The 19,597-nt window shown below is 39.6% G+C and overlaps 1 protein-coding gene across 28 annotated transcripts in view; it reads left to right on the forward strand.

Moving 5' to 3' along the window:
* Positions 1-9,462, forward strand: part of KDM3A (lysine demethylase 3A) — a 55,455-nt gene extending 45,993 nt beyond the window's left edge. For 19 of the 28 annotated variants that reach the window (XM_081592906.1, XM_081592886.1, XM_081592900.1 and 16 more), the window contains 7 exons: positions 1,388-1,475; positions 2,335-2,465; positions 5,880-5,999; positions 6,084-6,223; positions 7,478-7,654; positions 7,736-7,870; positions 8,748-9,462. In XM_081592906.1, coding sequence (XP_081449032.1) covers positions 1,388-1,475; positions 2,335-2,465; positions 5,880-5,999; positions 6,084-6,223; positions 7,478-7,654; positions 7,736-7,870; positions 8,748-8,828 — 872 coding nt within the window. In that variant the 3' untranslated portion in view covers positions 8,829-9,462. The remainder of the gene's footprint in view (positions 1-1,387; positions 1,476-2,334; positions 2,466-5,879; positions 6,000-6,083; positions 6,224-7,477; positions 7,655-7,735; positions 7,871-8,747) is intronic. The other 9 variants (XM_081592910.1, XM_081592889.1, XM_081592903.1 and 6 more) reach the window with 1 other exon arrangement.
* Positions 9,463-19,597: the final 10,135 nt, after the last annotated feature.

The raw sequence follows: 19,597 nt of genomic DNA on the forward strand, positions 1-19,597 counted from the left end.
CTAGGCTTCAACAGTACGTGAACTGAGAACTTCCAGATGTTCAAGCTGGATTTAGAAAAGGCAGAGGAACCAGAGATCAAATTGCCAACATCTGTTGGATCATAGAAAAAGCAAGAGAATTACAGAAAAACATCTACTTCATTGACTACACTACAGCCTTTGACTGTGTGGATCACAACAAACTCAAAATTCTTAAAAGAGATGGGAATACCAGATCATCTTACCTGCCTTGTGAGAAATCTGTATACAGGTCAAGACCAACGGTTAAAACCAGACATGGAACAACAGACTGGTTCCAAATTGGCAAAGGAGTACATCAAGGCTGTATATTGTCATCCTGCTTATTTAACTTAAATGCAGAGTACATCATGAGAAATGCTGGACTGGATGAAGCACAAGCTGGAATCAAGGTTGCTGGGAGAAAAATCCATAACCTCAGATATGCAGATGACACCACCCTTATGGTAGAAAGCAAAGAGGAACTAAAGAACCTCTTGATGAAAGGGGAGGAAAAAAAAAGAAAAAGACCTCTTGGTGAAAGAGGAGAGTGAAAAAGTTGGCTTAAAGCTCAACATTCAGAAAACTAAGATCATGGCATCTGGTCCCGTCACTTCATGGCAAATAGATGGGGAAACAATGGAAAGAGTGACAGACTTCATTTTCTTGGGCTCCAAAATCACTGTAGATGGTGACTGCAGCCTTGAAATTATAAGACACTTGCTTCTTGGAAGAAAAACTATGTCCAACCTAGACATGGTATTGAAAAGTAGAAATAATGCTTTGCTGACAAAGGTGTATATAATCAAAGGTACGGTTTTTCCAGTAGTCATGTATGGATGTGAGAAATGGACCATAAAGAAGGCTAAGCACCACAGAATTGATGGTTTTGAACTGTTCAGGTGGCTTTGGAGAAGACCCTTGAGAGTCCCTTGGACTACAAGAGATCAAGCCAGTCAATCTTAAATCAGTCTTGAATATTCATTGGAACGACTGATGCTGAAGCTCCAATACTTCAGCCACCTGATGCAAAGAGCCGACTCATTAGAAAAGACCCTGATGCTGGGAAAGATTGAAGGCAGGAGAAGAAGGGGACAACAGAGGATGAGATGGTGGATGGCATCACCAGCTCAATGGACGTGAGTTTGAGCAAGCTCTGGGAGTTGGTGATGGACAGGGAAGCCTGGAATGCTGCAGTCCATGGGGTCGCAAAGAGTCGGACATGACTGAGCAACTGAACTGAACCAAATGTGTCAGGTTATAAAGATTTTGCAAAGACAAATACATTTACAAATATATCGTTAGGGCATAAAGTGCTAATTTGCCATTGATTTTGATCTATTTCCGAGTTATGAATAGTAACAATTAAGTAATTCTGGTTACCTTTCAGACCGCTTGAAAAATGAAAAAGAGCCAATGGTGTTGAAACTTAAGGACTGGCCACCAGGAGAAGATTTTAGAGATATGATGCCCTCCAGGTACGATTATGGGGAAGGGGAGAGATGGTCCTTTTCTTGAGAGATGATGATTCTGGTGAGATGAAGAAGTTACTGACTTTTGAATCTGGTTCACTAATGAAAACCCTCTGTGTTTCCACTGTGGTGCTCCACCAGAGAAAAGGCTGATTCAGGCATGCATGCACTCATTTGTAGGCAGGAGTGAGATCAGGCATGTTAGGGTTGGGTAGAATACAGTGATACTGCTTTAGACAAGACAGCAGAATGGTTCGATCCATTTTCCTGTTTGCGCTTGAACCTTGAATCCTCAGAACTAAGGAATAATGTATCCCTTAGTGCTACTTCATATCAGGAAGTTTTTGCTCAAATCTTTTGTCTGCAGTGTTCGAGATTATTTTGATATCTATGTGTGCTGTAGACAAAGAATACTTTGTTCATAAGCACTGCAATTCTAACCTTAAATGTTGTTTTTTTCATTTATATTATAGTTGAATTACAATGTTATGTTATTCTACTATACAGAAAAGTGTTTCAATTATATTTATGTGTGTATATATATATATACACCCATTCTTTTTCATATTTTTCATTGTGGTTTATCATAGGATATTAAATATAGTTCCCTGTGCTATACAGAAGGACCTTGTTGTTTATAGAAGGACCTTGTTGTTTATGTGTTCTATATTTACCAGTTTGTATCTGCTAATCCCAAAGTCCCAGTTCAGCTCTCTCCCACCGACCTCTGCCTTGGCAACCACCGGTCTCTCTATGTCTCTGATTCTGTTTCATAGATAGGTTCATTTGTGTCATATATAGATTCCACATATAAGTGATTAGAAATGCAAGCTTATTTTGCAAATTCATTGTTGTCTTATTCTAGGTTTGATGATCTGATGGCCAACATTCCACTGCCTGAGTACACAAGGAGAGACGGCAAACTAAACTTGGCCTCACGGCTGCCAAACTACTTTGTTAGGCCAGATCTGGGTCCCAAGATGTATAATGCTTATGGTAAGAAAGAAATAGCTAACTTGAAAAGATTATTACAGAAGTAAATCACGTTAAAATATTTGTAACATTGGTTTTGGGGGAGGGAGAGAAGATGTTTATAATCCTACCCCTTAACATAGCAGTGGTCTTCATTATTGCATATTTCCTTTCATTCCTTGGCCACATTGTAGGGCTTATGCCATTTTTTAATAAAAACTTTCTCTTACACTTAATATTATACAGGAAAATTTTTACATGTTGCTCAGTGGTTTTTAGTGTGATCATTTTTGATGGTTGCATGGTATGTCATCTAATGAATGTCAGTTTATTCATTGTATTAATGTTACTGGACATTTAGGTCAGTCTGCTGGAATTTCAGCTGTTTTAACATCAGCTGCATTTAAATACAGTGTTCTGTGCTGGTAGGGGTAGTATTCGGTTATTTAAGTTAGTATTAAACATACTCTTTGAATTTGTATTTCATTGTTATTCCTTCCTCATGTAATCCCAACTCCAGTGTCTCAGACCCGAGGGTGGCAGACCAGAGTCTTTGGCATCTTTGCCATGTTCTCCAGACACTATTGGGGGAGCGGGAGCAAGGGCTTGGACCTCAGCCTCCAATTCTTTTCCTACGGTGGAGTCAGCCCGGGAACTGCCTGGAGTGAGGTCAGGGAACATTCCCAGAGAGGCCTTTATTTTGGGGAGTTCCCACAGTCCAGGTGCCCAAGATAGTTCTGCCAGGGTGGGCTGAGAGGTGGTCTGGGGGAGAGGATACAGCTGGCAGTAGTCCCCTTGCCCATGCCCATATCCCCTTGCTCTTCAGGTCTCAGTTTAGAGAGCTCTGCCTGTGTTGTGGGGCAGCAGCCTGTTCTGCAATTGTGCTACCTTCCCCTGAGCCCTTCAAAGCATCTGGATGGCTGGGATTGCAGGGTGTGTTCTGTTCACAGTGAGGATTTACAACAAATTTACATGAATGGAAGCATTTTTCTACTAAAGCAAATGGTACAATGTTATATCATGATTATCCAGGCCTAATAGAAATTAGAAAGTTATATAAGGTAGAAGTGGTTACCTGAGATGTTTTTAATATAGTCTATTTATTTGGTTTAAATAGCTTGATAGAGGTCTTTTCCTCCTGGATACCAATTGATAGATGGCAGTGTCACTCTATAATAGCTTTTCCTATCAAAATTGTTCCCATTCAGAGTAATCAGTTAGGGGTGGAAATAATGAAAATGTGTTCATTTTCAAACACCTTCCACCTTATGATAAACTGTTTCATTAATGAGCAGTCATTTTTCAAAAGTTGGATGACTGAGCAGTGACTCCTCCATGAGACAAAGTAGAGTGAAAGGCTCTTTGGAAAGATCATAAGTCAACCTCTCTCCAGCTCCACCACCACCAGCAGTTTTTACAAATGGGGACCAGGACTTGAGGATGATAGAGGGGACATTGACCTGACTAGGAGACCCAAGGGGTGTCTACTAACAGGTGTGGGACTAGGTCTTAAGTCTCCTAATTTCCAGGATTGAACCAGTCTCCAGCCCCAGTGGTCTGTCACCTAGCAGCCCCTACTGTGTCTGCTTATGTTCTTTGCATGAAAGTCCATGGCGTGTTTTGTTTCAGGATTTTCTATTTTATGGGAATCCTTTCCCTGGGACCATTGTTTTTGGTTCCACTGGCCAAACCAGCAAGCAGCTTCTGATGTCTCTCTGAGACGTGTTCACCTTTCCTCACTCCTCCCAGCTCCATTTGCTTCCTTCTGCTCCCAGTGTTGGTGTTAGCCCACATCCTGACATTTGTGCTTATCATTTCCTTACATTTATAATTTTACCATATATTTGTATTACTGAAGAATGTTCTTTCAGTATTTAACCTACGTTTGAGCTTTATATGAGTGGAATCAGACTTAGGGATATTCTGCTCCATGTTGTGATTAATAACTATTCATTTAATTCACTTGCCACCTATCACATTGCTTTTTTTCTTCTCAAATTATACTTGTTTACTTTTTACAGTAGAAAATTAAATGCACTGGAAACCTGAATCTAGGACAGTGACTTCCCATGTACTCATCTCCCAGTTACAACAGCTCTCAGACTTTTTTCCCATAGTTTCCTTATTTTCTCACTTCATACTTTTTCCTTTACTCTTTTAAAGAAAATCTCATATATCCTGTGATTTTGTCCAATATCTAATGCTCTACTCACTCCTAGGGCTGGCATTTCAGCAAACTGCAAAGAAGGGAAACTGCTGCTGAGCCCTAGGGCCATGATCCCAGGTTGAAATGATAAGGTGTTGGCTCCTATATGTATGGCTGCTCCTAAACCACAGGCCCCTGAGAGCCAGAGAGAAATTCCTTGGCCTCCGAACAAGACAGGGCTTAAGTTGCAGGGCCTGGTAGGTTAGAAAGCAGCTTTGGCTTGCCCATCCCGAGCCGTGCTTGGCTCTGTGCCCAGTCAAGAAGCAGTGTCCTCATGTCAGGATGGGGATCCAAGGTAACTGCCGGGCTTGACGAGCCTCGAGGTGAATGCTGAGCAAATAGGCCTCCTCCTGGGGGAAGAGATTAGAGTCTCGGGTTATGAGCACCAACATGGACCTCATGCTCTGGCTCGTGTGTGTGTGCTAAGTCACTTCAGTCATGTCCGACTCTGTGACGCCATGGACTGTAGCCCACCAGGCTCCTCTGTCCATGGGGTTCTCCAGGCAAGAATACTGGAGTGGGTTGCCATGTCCTCCTCCAGGGGATCTTCCTGACCCAGGGATTGAACCTGTGACTCTTTATGTCTCCAGCATCGACAGGCGGGTTCCTTACCACTAGCACCACCTGGAAATCCCCTGTTCTGGCTCAACCTCTTCCATAGTTGAGGGATCCAAGTGTGACTGATTACATAATCATTTGAGGTCCTAGCTTTCTGTGTTTGTTTGGGGCAGAGGTAGGGAGGTGTTCTGTTAGAAATGTCTTACGCCAGAGTCCTCGGCTATGACAACCAAAGCTTGAAAACTTGAGCTCGCCTGGTTGAGCAGACATCCTTTTGGCAAATCCCAGCCTCAGTAGTTCACTTTACCTTCCTGAGTCCTACTTTCTAGTGTTGAGTTTCTTTTCTTGCCAGCATATTGGCTCATTTTTAAAAAGCCCTTTTGCCTTTTTTTTCTTTAATTTTATCCACATTTTATTTAAATTTCATCCAGATTTTCAGATATTTTGCCTATCACCAGAAACTAGTATTAGGACTTGGGTTTTTATTCTTACAAAAAGTAAACGTTTAATATTTATTCAAAGTTTAAAGGATAAAATAATATTGAATATTGTTCTATTACTCTTCCATGCTTAGAAAGGTAGATTTTAAATTTTGTGGCCAAGTATTCCAGAGAGTGGGAAAGACTGTGGCAGCCTGTGCTGTTTCAGTAAATTTCAGGCCTTTCTACCTGCAGGATTAATTACTCCAGAAGATCGGAAATATGGAACAACAAATCTTCACCTAGATGTATCTGATGCAGCTAATGTCATGGTCTATGTGGGAATTCCCAAAGGACAGTGTGACCAAGAAGAAGGTAGGGTCCTAAGCATAAAAAAAGTGGGGCTTACTCTCTGAGCTGGAACATGTGTGGTCTGATATTTGCCTTCTCTTGCTCCAGAAGTCCTTAAAACCATCCAAGATGGAGATTCTGATGAACTCACAATAAAGCGATTTATTGAAGGAAAAGAGAAGCCAGGAGCTCTCTGGCACATATATGCTGCTAAGGACACAGAGAAGATACGAGAATTTCTTAAAAAGGTGTGCTCCTTACCCTGTGGCATGTGAAGAGAGAAGCATGCAGAACGGCAGTATTATTAATTACTACATGTAGAGACCTGACTGGGTCACTGACGAATAATCACAACCTCAAACGTTAAACCTGTGCATCTCAGATTGGGTAGGCTAAAGCTGGTTTCTAAAGATCATTGTTTTCTAGATGATTAGCTTTCATCTTTGAAAAGGGGGGAACTTGTTTTCTCATGTCTATGTTTTATGTTCCAGTGAATTTGGAGGGTTTTGTGCTCTGCCTTCACCTTCATGGTAGTTCCTCTGATCATCACATAGTACCTATTTTTACAGCCCTAAAAACCTAAGCACTTTAGAAGTCCATGTATCATTTCTTCGCCCTTGATAGCTGTGTTCCAAGTGAGTTACTCAGGTCTCTGTTGGTTTGTCCGCCCTCATGTGGTAGTAGGTCAGGGAGACCTCACACCCTACTGGGCCATCAACTTATGAAGGGGTCATGGGAGAGGTATACAAGGACTTTGAAGATCTCAAGATTCTGATAGTTAGGTTATTCGCAAGGGTCTGTGTGAAACCCTTTGTTCTAGACGCAGATGGGCATGTTCAGTTTTTAACCTGTTCGCCACTGAGGCTGCTAGTTTTAGCGCAGATATTTATGGCCAGTACTCCTCATTCGTTCATGAGGAATGGATATGCATGGTCCTAGCCTGGTGCCAAGTTAGATCCTTAACCAGTGTTTGCTTCAATCAAGATGTCTTTTGCTAAGGATAACTTGGTTCTTCCAGAGGACCTGCTGGTCACCATGTTGTTCCTTTGATAGTGTCACCCTGGGTCTGTGCTGCCCAATACTGGTCTAGAATAAACAAGTTTCATCTGTAGCCATCTTTGAGACTGTTTCATTACTCAAATTGTTCAGTGAATTAGAGGTTTTTAATAACTGCAGAGCAATAAATCTATTTCTAAGGAGCTTAAGTCTATTTACATTCAAAAGTCTAGGCCAAAATATTGTCCAAACACAGTATTTACAAAAATAATGCAGACTGCCAGTCATGGTTTATAGGAAATGACAAAGGAACCCACATTTTCTTTCATTCTCCTCTTGGTTCATTCAGTTATTGTCTTTGAGTACTATTTTCTTTTTCTGCCAGCCAGGGCTTGTGTTAAAGAAGGCCTGACGTTTACTGACCGTCCAGATTGTTCAGGGGGCCAAGTGCCCTTCTGGAGCCCTAGCACGTAGCTCAGTTTCATAACCTTTGGAATGTATTCTAGGTGTCAGAAGAGCAAGGTCAAGAAAACCCCGCCGACCACGATCCCATTCATGATCAGAGCTGGTATTTAGATCGATCACTGAGGAAGCGTTTGCATCAAGAGTATGGGGTTCAAGGCTGGGCTATTGTGCAGTTTCTTGGAGATGTGGTATTTATCCCAGCAGGAGCGCCACATCAGGCAAGAACCATTACTGTATTCTTTATTCTCCATACACTACTGATGTGGCTTTTGTTACTGATGTGGCTTCTTGTTTTCCAGGTTCATAACTTATATAGCTGTATCAAGGTGGCTGAAGATTTTGTTTCTCCAGAACATGTTAAGCACTGCTTCTGGCTTACTCAGGAATTCCGCTATCTGTCACAGACTCATACAAACCACGAAGATAAATTACAGGTAAAAATAGCCAGGCATTCTCTGACTCTGGCTTCATGGCACTTTATCAGTGAATGTCCATCCATACCAAGCTGTAGAACAAGGAGCATATGATTGAAGCCCCCCGCAGGGCCAAGTTCAAATTTCCTGGCCGCCAGAAGATCCATCCACATCTCCAAGAAGTGGGGATTTACTAAGTTTAATGTGGATGAATTTGAAAACATGGTTGCAGAAAAACAGCTCATCCCAGATCACTGTGGAGTCAAATACATCCTTAATCGTGGGCCCTTGGACAAATGGCGGGCCCTGCACTCAGGAGAGCCTTGGTGCTGTCCCCTCCTTACTCATGCCCACCAATAAATCCTTATTTCCTGTCAACAAAAAAAATAGTCCGTGAACTTGGCCATATCACACTACACTAGGTAACAGTGAGTTGATGGTCTGGCTGGTTCTACTACCTACTTAGGCAAAGGAGGAATAAACCAGAAGGGAATCTCACTTTGGTTTAGAGGCTTGCTGTAGTGAATTATCTAAAACATGTGATTTCGTGTTTAGAAAACTAGGGACATATATAAACCCTGAAAAAGAGAAAAAGAGAGCTATACCCTGGGACTTGCTTCTCTCTACACTCAGTGAGGGCAGGGCCACATAGGATCAAAGCCTATGGAAGGGGGAGAAGGAGCTTTTCAGTTCTTCAAAGGAGGCGTGGGTTTAAAATGTATATAAAAGCCTCAAGGATCCCAGGGGGCCTTTCAAGTATTATTAACGTTTCATATTGAATTTTGAGTCTTAAGTTCCGAGAGCATGGTAATAAAATTGGTAGGGGGAAAGTTTATTCTCAGTTGACAGATTTTAGATTTAATGGTAAACTGACCATATTTTCTATCATTTCGATCAGGTGAAGAATGTTATCTACCATGCAGTAAAAGATGCGGTTGCTATGCTGAAAGCCAGTGAATCCAGTTTTAGCAAACCCTGAGGGTCCCAGAGGCGCCTTACCCGTGCACATTGGAAGTGAATTACTGGCAGCTGTTCAAACTCTTCAGGCAGGATTCCTGTGGACTTTGAGACTCATGTTACCTCATCTTCTTTTTTAAACTGTACCCACCTGGTAAGGGGGTACTCTGTCTAATGTATATTTCTAGTGTTTACAGACACTAAATGTGTATATGTAGTAACTATTTACAGAACATGCATCCTTTAAAACTGTGACTTCTCACCTAGTGCAGAGCTTCTACCCAACTGTAAAAACAGAACCCCTTCTCAGTTCTGGAGCAACATCTGCAGTTACTCCCCAGCTGCGTGGTTGGACAGTTTAGTCAAATGGATTATAACTCTTAGGAACCACCACGCAGTTGATTTGGGTTGTGTTTTGTTGTGTCTGTCTGAGTATCTTCTCCCCCAGCCCTTAAGGTTCAGAAAAACAGTGGAGGAAGCGACCACCAACAATGCAGTTCTTATACTGTATTGCATTAGGACTGGCATTACATAGCAGAAGTCAACTACTGTACAATTCTTGGGGTTAACCATCTTTAGTCAAATGGAGTTTTAATTTAAATTGAAGCTTTGCTAATTTTAAGTGTTAAGCATTTTGCATTAAAGTATTCATATAATGTTTTGACTCAGTTTATTGGCATTATTTTCTGGCTGCAGAGTCAACACACATTTCATCAGTGTTAACAAGTGTACGAGTTTGCCAGGAAGTCGTCTTAAAAGCACAGAAATTCGATGCTATAGTGATTTATGAGTGGGTATTATAGTGCTCACATGGAAACAAGTTCCTCCCCAGCCAAGTGGAAACTCCTGTCACACTTTTGTAAAGAAACACCACTGATTAACTACCTTTAGAAATGAGAATTAACCAAAAAAACAAATGGTGACTAGCTAAATGATTCTAAAAAGTTAAGAGGTCAAAATACTTTGTCTCTCTTCTGACCCTTTATAGTTTAAGAGTTTACAAAAGAAAATGAAATTACTAGAAGTTTTAAAACTGTAGTATCAAAAATAATCATCTCTATGAAGAAAGGAAATTCATAAAGAAGCCAGTTTTCTATACCTTGTTGATTCTCCTAGACAGCTCTAGCTGTACTAAAATGAGTTAAATTGAAATCAAGTAACATAGACAAGGCCTGGAGCCTGGGTTTTTACCTATGAGCTCAGAGTGGTAAATCAAAGATGCATACCTAATGCCAGCCCACCTCAAGCCAAAATCTTGAATGGATGAACTTTCAAAAACAAAGTTTTCTGAAAAGAATAAATGGAAATATCTATTAGTAGGAAACATCTTCTTGGGGATGTCTTACCAGAAGCTCCTTTATACAGTTTTGGATCTAGCATTGGCACTGTTGATTAGAAATCTCCAATAGCCAAAAGAAAATGAAAAGTTGAATTCTCTACCGAAGAAATCACCATCAAGCCAGACCTCAAAGGAATCCCAAAGATAGTTCCAAGGACTTATTACTTATAATCAGATACATTGTGCCCACAAATATAAAAATTGAAAGCTCCCATGAGCAAGAGTCAATGCAAACCTGCAAATTGCTATATTAAATCTGCAATGTTTGTAGATTCTGGAATGATCCAGTACTTACTTTATATTCTGAAACATTTAGTATGCGTGAAGAAATGGGTGTATGGGGATATGATGAAAGAATGAGAGTGCCAGAAATGACCAGATTGGGAAAGAAGCTGAACAGAATTTACAGAAATGAGACATGATGATTAAAATTAGAAATTCAGCACATGAGTTAAGGAGCAGAAAAAGTTCTTTTACAAACCAAAATCTTGGTAAAAAGATACAGTACAGCGTTGAGTAACAGGGAACTATAGAGAAATGTTTACTTATAAGCTGGACACAGAAAAGTACAGGTTTGACAATAATTCAGAGAATCAAAGAGATTGGTGAGGGACGGGATAAGTCTAGATACCTAAAAATTATTTTCCTTGTTCATTACTGACATTTTCAGATAAAAACCAGAATTTCTTAGGAAAGAAAACCCACATCATGATGCAAGAAAAAGTGGTGCACAAGGGAAATTGTAAATGCCTGGATAACCTTAAGCAATTTTAACAGTATTTTTGTAAAGTTCCTCTAAAAGTTAAACACAGAATTAACATATGATCCAGCAACTCCACTCCTAGGTTTAAACTCAGAAGAATCAAAAACAAGGGTTCAAGCAGATACTTGTATGTTCACAGCAGCATTATTCACAAGAGCCAAAAGTGGAAACAACCCAACAGATGAACAGATAAGCAATGTGGCATTTATATACAGTGGAATATTTTTCAGTCTTGAAAGAAATTCTGACACCTGCTACAACATGGACAAGTCTTGAAAATATGCTAAGTGAAATACGGCAGACACATAGTATCTCGTTAGATACTGTATGACTCCAGTTATATGAGGAACAGTCATATTCCTAGGATAGAGCAGGAAGTAGAGTGATGGGTACTGGGGCTGAGAGGAAGGGGAAGTGGAAGTTACTGTTGAATGGACACAGTTTCTGTTTGGGATGATGAAAAAATTCTGGGGAAGGATGGTGGTGATGGTTGTACAACATTGTGAATGTCCTTACTACCACTGAACTGTACACTTAAAAATGATTAAAATCATCAATTTTGTGTTATGTATCTTTAAACCAAAATAAAAATTAACTCCAAGTAGGAAAAACCTTTGGAGTCAAATGAGAAAATGACATTCTTATTTTCAGTTGATGAAAAAGGTAGAAGGAACAAGTGGGCCTTTTCTAAGTACAAGTTTCCCCCACTGTTTGAAAGGAGAGGTTTCCTATGAAACCTTTCACAAGCGTAGAAGCAGGTACCTTGGGACACATCTTGCTAACGGACACACAAAATAAGTCAACATCAAACACAGGTGCTCACAGACACAGCTCATAGCTATGGCGCCCTGATGCTGAGTAGTTTTCTGTAAAGGAGCATGGCAATGCCACTTTCACTGCTCCGCGTGTATGCTACCTCTGTTACAGCTTGTTGCAAAACAAATGCTGAATGCTGTTTTCACGTTTTGCCATTTTTTTTTTTTTTTTTTTTGGTAAAAGCAAAAAATCCTCTTCAGATTTCTTTCCATTAGCAAAAACAGGTACTAACGTAGATATTTCATAATTGTGAAGTAGTGTAAAGCAAACTTTCAAAAAGTGGGGGATAGGGACTTGCTGGTGGTCCACTGGCTAAGACTCTGCACTCCCAATGCAGGGGGCCTGGGTTTGATCCCTGGTCAGGTACCTGGATCCCCCAGGCCACAATAAGAGTTTGCAAGCTGCAACTGAAGATCCTACATGTTGCAACTAAGACCTGGCACAGCCAACTAAATATTAAAAAATAATATGTTCTATGATGACTATGGAAATAACTACAAAATCCACAAATGTTGAAAAATTAAGCAACATATTTCCAAGTAAATCAGTGACCAAGAAGAAATCAGAATGAAATTAGTTGAAACAATAATAAAAACACAACCTTCAAAAATGGTGGAATTCAGTTTACAACAATGCTTAGATGGGAATTTATGATTTAAATGTATTTATAGTAATATTTCTAAAATGTGTAGTAGAAGCATTTCATCAGAACATGCAGTTGAAAGATTTTCACTATAGATTCAATTTTTTAAACAGATCTAAAACTTCAGATTTTATATTTTATATTTTTTGTATGTTTTATGTTAGCTCTGGCCTTGTAATGTGTGACACTGTATATATTCAGGTGCATTCCCTCTACATTCACTTTTTTGAGAGCTTTAATTAGAAATGGATGTTGACAGCTCCCTGTCAGCCATATGATCTCAAGGGTAAACAAGTAATACTCTTCAGTGTACTGTGTTGCTGGCATTTTTTTTAATGTATTGTGGTTTGTGTTTTTGCATCCTGTGATGTGTACAAAATGCCCACCTGCATCTGCTGTTTCTAGTGGGAAAAAGAAGAAGGCAATTACTCTTGAGATAAAATTCAGGATAATTGCCCAGCACAAAGGCAGCAAGCAAGTCAGTAAGGGTCACTGCACATGAGTTAGGAATTTCCATTGATGATCTCAACCATCTTAAAGGTTAAGAAGTGAATCAGTGATGCAGTGAATAGCATCAATTAAACACTGTCATTACAAAAGAGCTGGTCTAATGATGATACTGAAAAATTGTCACGTGCTATACCAGTTAGCCAACTGATGCTCTAGGCTAAGGCAAGAAGGCTTTTCGACTCACTCTTTATACTCAAGTGTTTATAGCAACTTGTGGTAGGTTTCAGAGCTTCAAAGGGCATCATGATTTTCATAGTGTGAAATTCAGCAGTGAGGCAGCAAGTCCTGATGCTAAAAGGTGCTGATGATTTGAAGGAAGAGCTATAGAGGACAATTGTGGGCGAGAAATATTCGCCAGAGAGACTTCCCTGGTGGTCCAGTAGTTCGTAATCCACATTGCAATGCCGGGGACGCAGGATCAATCCCTGGTTGGGGAACTCATCCCACATCCCACGGAGCAACTAAGCCCACAGGCCACAACTACTGAGTCCACACGCCACAACTAGAGAGTCCTTGTGCTGCAATGGAAGATCCTGTATGATGCAATGAAAATCCCATGTGCTGCAACTAAGACCTGGTGCAGCCAAATAAGTAAATGTTTTTTAAAAAATTGCCAGAAGAAAAAGTTAGTATTGATGAAACAAGCTTATTCTGGAAGTATATGTCAGGACATACATACATTCAAGAGTTCAATACAATGCCAGTATTCAAGGCATTCAGAGACCATTTAACATTGCTTTTGGGTGGAAATGCTGCAGGGTTCAAATTGAAGTCTTTTCTAATGTACCACTTAAGGAACCCTAGAGCATTCAAAAATGTGAACAAGAATACACTTACCATTATCACCATAATAAGAAAACTTGCAGTACCATTGTTTGAAGACTTTTTTTAAAAACTTGTCACAGGCAAGAGAATATTGTAGCAAAACAATGACCCATTCAAGCTGATCTTAGACAAACCTCCAGGGCATCCACGGCATATTTGTGACATGTATCCTGATGTAAGGTTGTGTATTTGCCTCTGAACATGGCCACACTCCAAATATTAACCATCATTGCAACATGGTAAGAAGTCACACACCAATGCATGAATAGCATTTGGAAGAAAGTTTTGAATACATACACGAATGCACTCTAAGGCTTTTGACCAAGGTTCTGCTGTTGCTAATACACTAACAAGATACAAGTGCTTGGGAAGCAGCAAGAATTGGACTTTGATAAAGAGGGTATTCATGAACTTCTTGGCATTGAGGCTGAAGAGCCTTCCAATGAAGAGCTGATTGAACTGGAGAAAGAAAGGAGTTGAGGTGAGGAAGTAGTAGTTCTATCTGAGACACCAAAAAAGTTCACAGCAAAGAAACTTAGCAGAGGTGTTTGCTACTATCACCAGTGGTGTACAGATGTTAGAAATGGTTGTTAATTATAAGAGATTGGCAAAACCTGGCAGGTAGGTACAGGAAGCTCTTGCTTGCCATAGAGAAGAAAAACTGCAAAGCTAGTTATCTTCCTGAAGAACACTGTATCTGCTAAACCAAGGGTCTGTGCCCCAGTTCCTTCTTCCAGCTATTCTCAAGCCTCATCAGAAGAGAAAGATTGATGACCCTGTAGCTATAGCATCATCATCCAGCAATTAATTTTAGTTTAGTGCTTTGAACATTCTTCAGATCCAGTGTGCTTTCCAGCTGTGAGCACTAATGGTGAGTACCCATACAGCCATTCTGTTTTTCACTTTCAGTACAGTATTCAATAAGTTACATAAAATATTCAATTGTTGTTCAGTTGCTCAGTTGTGTCCTACTTGCAACCCCATGGACTGCAGCATGCCAGGCTTCCCTGTCCTTCACTATCTCTCAGTTTGCTCAAACTCATGTCCATTGAGTCAATGATGCCATCCAACCATCTCATCCTCTGTTGTCCCTTCTACTGCCCTCAATCTTTCCTAGCATCAGGGTCTTTTTCCAGTGAGTTGGCTGTCACATCAGGTGAACAAAGTTTTGGAGCTTCAGCTTCAACATCACTCCTTCCAATGAGTATTCAGGATTGCTTTCCTTTAGGATTGACTGGTTTGATCTCCTTGCTGTCCAGTGGACTCTCAAGAGTCTTCTCCAGCACCACAGTTCAAAAGCATCAACTCTTCAGTGCTCAGCCTTCAATACTTTATTATAAAATAGGCTTAGGTTAGATGATTTTGTTCAACTCTGGTTTAATGTGTTCTGAGCACATTCAAGGTGCTAGTGCTAAGTCGCTTCAGTCATGTCCGACTCTGTGTGACCCCATAGATGGCAGCCCACCAGGCTCCGTCCCTGGGATTCTCCAGGCAAGAATACTGGAGTGGGTTGCCATTTCCTTCTCCAGTGCACGAAAGGGAAAAGTGGAAGTGAAGTCGCTCAGTTGTGTCCGACTGTTAGCGACCCCATGGACTGCAGCCTACCAGGCTCCTCCGTCCGTGGGATTTTCCAGGCAAGAGTACTAGAGTGGGGTGCCATTGCCTTCTCTGACATTCAAGGTAGGTAAGGCTAAACTATGATTTGCCAGATTTGTATCTAACAGTGTTTGTGTGTGTGTGTGTGTGTGTGTGTGTGTGTGTAACCCTCAGAGTTTTCTACATAGAAGATCGTGTCATCTATGAATAGGAACAATTTTACATCTTCCTTTTCAATCTGGGTGCCTTTAAATTCTTTTTCTTGCCTAATTGCTCTGGCTAGAACTTCTAGTTCCATGTTGAATAAAAATAGCAAAAGGAAGCATCCTTGTCTTTTTTGTGACCTCTTTTTCTTTTTTGGTTGTTTCTATATCTTGATTATTGTAAATAATGCTGCAGTGAACTTAGGTGTGCATACATTTTTGCATTAGTGTTTCCCTTTTCTTCAGATAAATACCCAGAAATATAAGTGCTGGATCAAGTAGTAGTTCTACTTTTAATTTTTTGATTTTCATTTTCACTTATTTGTGAGTTTTCTAGTTTCTGTTACTGACTTCTAGTTTCATCATTTGTTGTCACAAAAGATATTTAGTATAATTTCAGTCTTTTAAAATTTCTTGAGACTTGTTTTGTGGCCTTACATATGGTTTTTCCGGGAGAATATTCCATTTGAGAACAATGTGTATTCTGCTGTTTTGGGGTATAGTATTCTGTATATATCAAATTGGTACATAGTGTTTTCAATTCTGTTTCCTTATTGATTTTATGCTTGGCTGTTCTGTTCATTATTGAAAATTCTACTATTGTAGAATTGTCTATTGCTCTCTTCATTTCTGGCAATCTTTGCTTCATATATCTTGGGGCTCTATTATTAGGTGCATGTGTAATTGTTATATCCTCTTGACAGACTGACCCTTTTGTCAATATTTAAGGTTCTCCTTTGTATCTTGTAATCTTTTTAAACTTAAAATCTATTTTATCTGATAAACATGAAAGTGAAAGTTGCTCAGTCATGTCCAACTCTGTGCAACTCCATGGACTATACAGTCCATGGAATTCTCCAGGCCAGAATACTGGAGTGGGTAGCCTTTCCTTTCTCCAGAGGATCTTCCCAATCCAAGGATCGAACCCAGGTCTCCCATATTGCAAGTGGATTCTTTACCAGCTGAGCCACAAGGGAAGCCCATCTGATAAACATATAGACATTCTACTTCTTTTTCAATTACTATTCCTATGCAATATCTTTTCCCATCTTTTTACTTTCAATATTTTGTACCTTTGTATGGTACCTAAAATGAATCAGCATATAGATGGATTATGTTATCTGTTCTTCCAATCTCTGCCTTTTAATTGGGGTTTAATCCATTTATATTAATAAGGAAGGACTTACTGTTTAGCTGTTTGTTTTTGTATTTATTTTTTGTTTAGTTTTTCCATTATTGTCTTTTTTCACATTTAGTTGAAATCTTGTACTATACTGATTTCCATTTTCTTTCCTTTTCTGCTAATCTCAGTAGTTACCTTAGTGATAATTAAAATGTTAAAGTTACAATGACCAAGTTTGAATAATATCAATTTTGTTTCAATAGTATACAAAATCTCTACTCTTATACAGCTCAGTCACTCCCTCTTTATTGTTTTGTCACAGCTTATTATCTCTATACATTGTGCGTCCATTAACATGGATTTATAATTATATTTGTATGCATCTGCTTTTAACCTTTGTAAGAAAAAAGAGGCGTTACAAACCCAAAAGTACAGTACTGGCTTTTATTGTACTAATGTAGTTACCTTCACTGGTGTTATTTTTTTTTCACATGGCTTTAAGTTGCTATCTAGTGTCTTCATTAAGCCAGAAAGACTTTCTTTAGCATTTCATGTAGGGCAGTTCTACTGGTAATGAACCCCTTTAGCTTTTTTTGTTTTAAAGCAGGGCATACCTTATTTTCTCCTTCATTCTTTAAGTTTGCTGGTTATGATATTCTTCATTGACAATTTTTGCTTTCAGCACCTTAAATATGTCACTCCACTGTTTCTGGCTTCCATGGTATCCAATAAGAAAGTAGCTGTTAATCTCATTGAAGATCCCTAGTATTTGAGGAGTTGCTTCTCTTCTGCAGCTTTCAAGATTCTGTCTCTATTGTTCAACTGGGCTATAATGTGTTTTAGTGTTGATCCCTTTGATTTTTATCTTACTTGGAATTTGTTGAGCTATTTGCATGTGCAGATTAATATCTTTCAGATATGGGAGGTTTTAAGTCATCATTTCTTCAAATATTCTTTTTGCTCCTCTCTCTCTTATCCTTCTGGTTCTCCCATAATGCACAGGTTGGTGAGCTTGATGGTCTCCCACAAATCCCTTGGGCTATGTGCACTTCATTTTTCTTTCTGCTTCTCAGACTGGATTATTTCAGTTGTTTTATATTCAAGTTTACTTATTTTTTCTTCTGCTTCCTCAAATATGCTGAACCCCTTTAGTGTATTTTTTCATGTTATTGTGCTTTTCAGCTCCAGAATTTCTATGTGGCTCCTTTTTATAATTTCTCTATTGATATTCTCATTTTGTTCCTTTATTATTTTCCTGGTTTTCTTTACTGCTTGAGCATACCTGAGACACTTGGTTTAAAGTCTTTGTCTAGTAAGTGTGATGTCTGGGCTTCCTCAGGGATGGTTTCTGTAAATTTAATTTTTTTTTTCCTTTGAATGAGCCATACTTCCCAATTTCTTGTATGCATTGTGATTTTATTGTTCAAAACTGGACATTTAAATATTCCTGAATAATCCTGAAAATCAGAATCTTGCACTTCCCCAGGATTTTGTGTTCTGAGTTTATGAAGGTTTAGCTGTGTTCAGCCAGTATTTTAACAGAGATCTACTTGAATGCCAGAAACTTAAAAAACAAACAAAAATACCTGTTCCTGTCTTCTATGGATTGGCTGTGTGCTTGGACACTCTTTACCACTTAGCCAGACCATTTATGATTCTAACTCAACCTGCACTTTCTGAATGCACCAAGCCTAGACCTAGAGGTCTTTTCAGGTCTTTTCTGAGCATAATTCCTATCCTGGCTTTCTAAATTCCCCAGTATACCCAGTTGTTGTTGAATGCACGAATAATAAAAAAAAAATGTCTCCCTGGCTCTTCCTCCCAGGTTTTGAGCAGTCTCTTGTATGTTTCAGCTGAAAAATTTTGCCCCAGGTGGCTGCACATTAAAAAATAAAAGTCCATAACATGTTTTCAAGCAATACTTGATGCTTTTCCACCCTGGATAAATTCCAAGGTAGGCAACCCAGAGATCAGCACCTTGTGTTATTCTTTCAGGATGGCCCTTAGATTGGGGCAAACACAGTGATTTGTGAATAAGGTTCTCTTCTCTTTCCCTGGAACTAGGGACCAGGGCCTCACATTTGAAAACATGGGCTGCTGTCTTCAAGATGCTGCCAAGCTGTGACAGAGGTTTGGCAAGGGCAAATAAAAATGCCACAAAGCTTTCTGTTTTTTCTTTTTTCTTAATACAGTATTTTCTTGGTTGTTGTAAACCTTCGTTTTCGAGTTCTGACAGTTTCTGGGACTTTTTCAATGTTTCTTTGGAAGGATGGGGGTTTGAAACTGTCTGCTCCTCCATTTTGCTGACATAATTCTGTACATATATTACATAAATATAATTATTTGTAAATGAGAACTCCCCTAGCTTAAGAAAAGGTATTTCCCTACTGTGGTTTAGACTTGAATTTCTGAAATGGCTCAGTGGCTAAGCAATGTTCATTCTGGCATCTCAAAAGAAAAGTGCTTGGTTAACTAAATTTGGTAAAAGCGTATGAAAGGCTATGAAAAGTTAAAGAAGCCTGCTTTATGTTTATTTCAACCAAGCATTTCCTAAGTTTATTTTCACTTAAGAATCTCTTACTGGTAATACAGAATAGCTCTTGAAGAGCATTTGTCACCAGGGTAGGACAAGAAAAATGGTCCAATTTTTTAAAGCTTTGATTTTTCACAGTTGCTTCCATAAATACAGCTATGGGGCTGGATTTTGGGGAGAGGTGCAGAGGCAGACAAGACTAGTACTCTTTTGGAACAAATAGAAGTCATGACCCCTTCTCTCCAGGAATTCTAAGACATACCTGTAAATATATCAGACAAGAAGGAGGGCCTAAGGCCATGTGAGCTGTACAACTGGCAAGGGCTCAGGAAGTTGTCTCCGACAGACAGTATGGGGAGAATGGGCAGGGACAGAGAAAGTGAAGTTATAATCCGCCTTGAGTGAACTGCTGGGTGAGCACCACAAGCTGGACAGTGATT

Source organism: Giraffa tippelskirchi, chromosome 4, assembly GCF_054371585.1.
Source record: "Giraffa tippelskirchi isolate mGirTip1 chromosome 4, T2T-mGirTip1v1.2.pri, whole genome shotgun sequence".
NCBI lineage: Eukaryota > Metazoa > Chordata > Mammalia > Artiodactyla > Giraffidae > Giraffa > Giraffa tippelskirchi.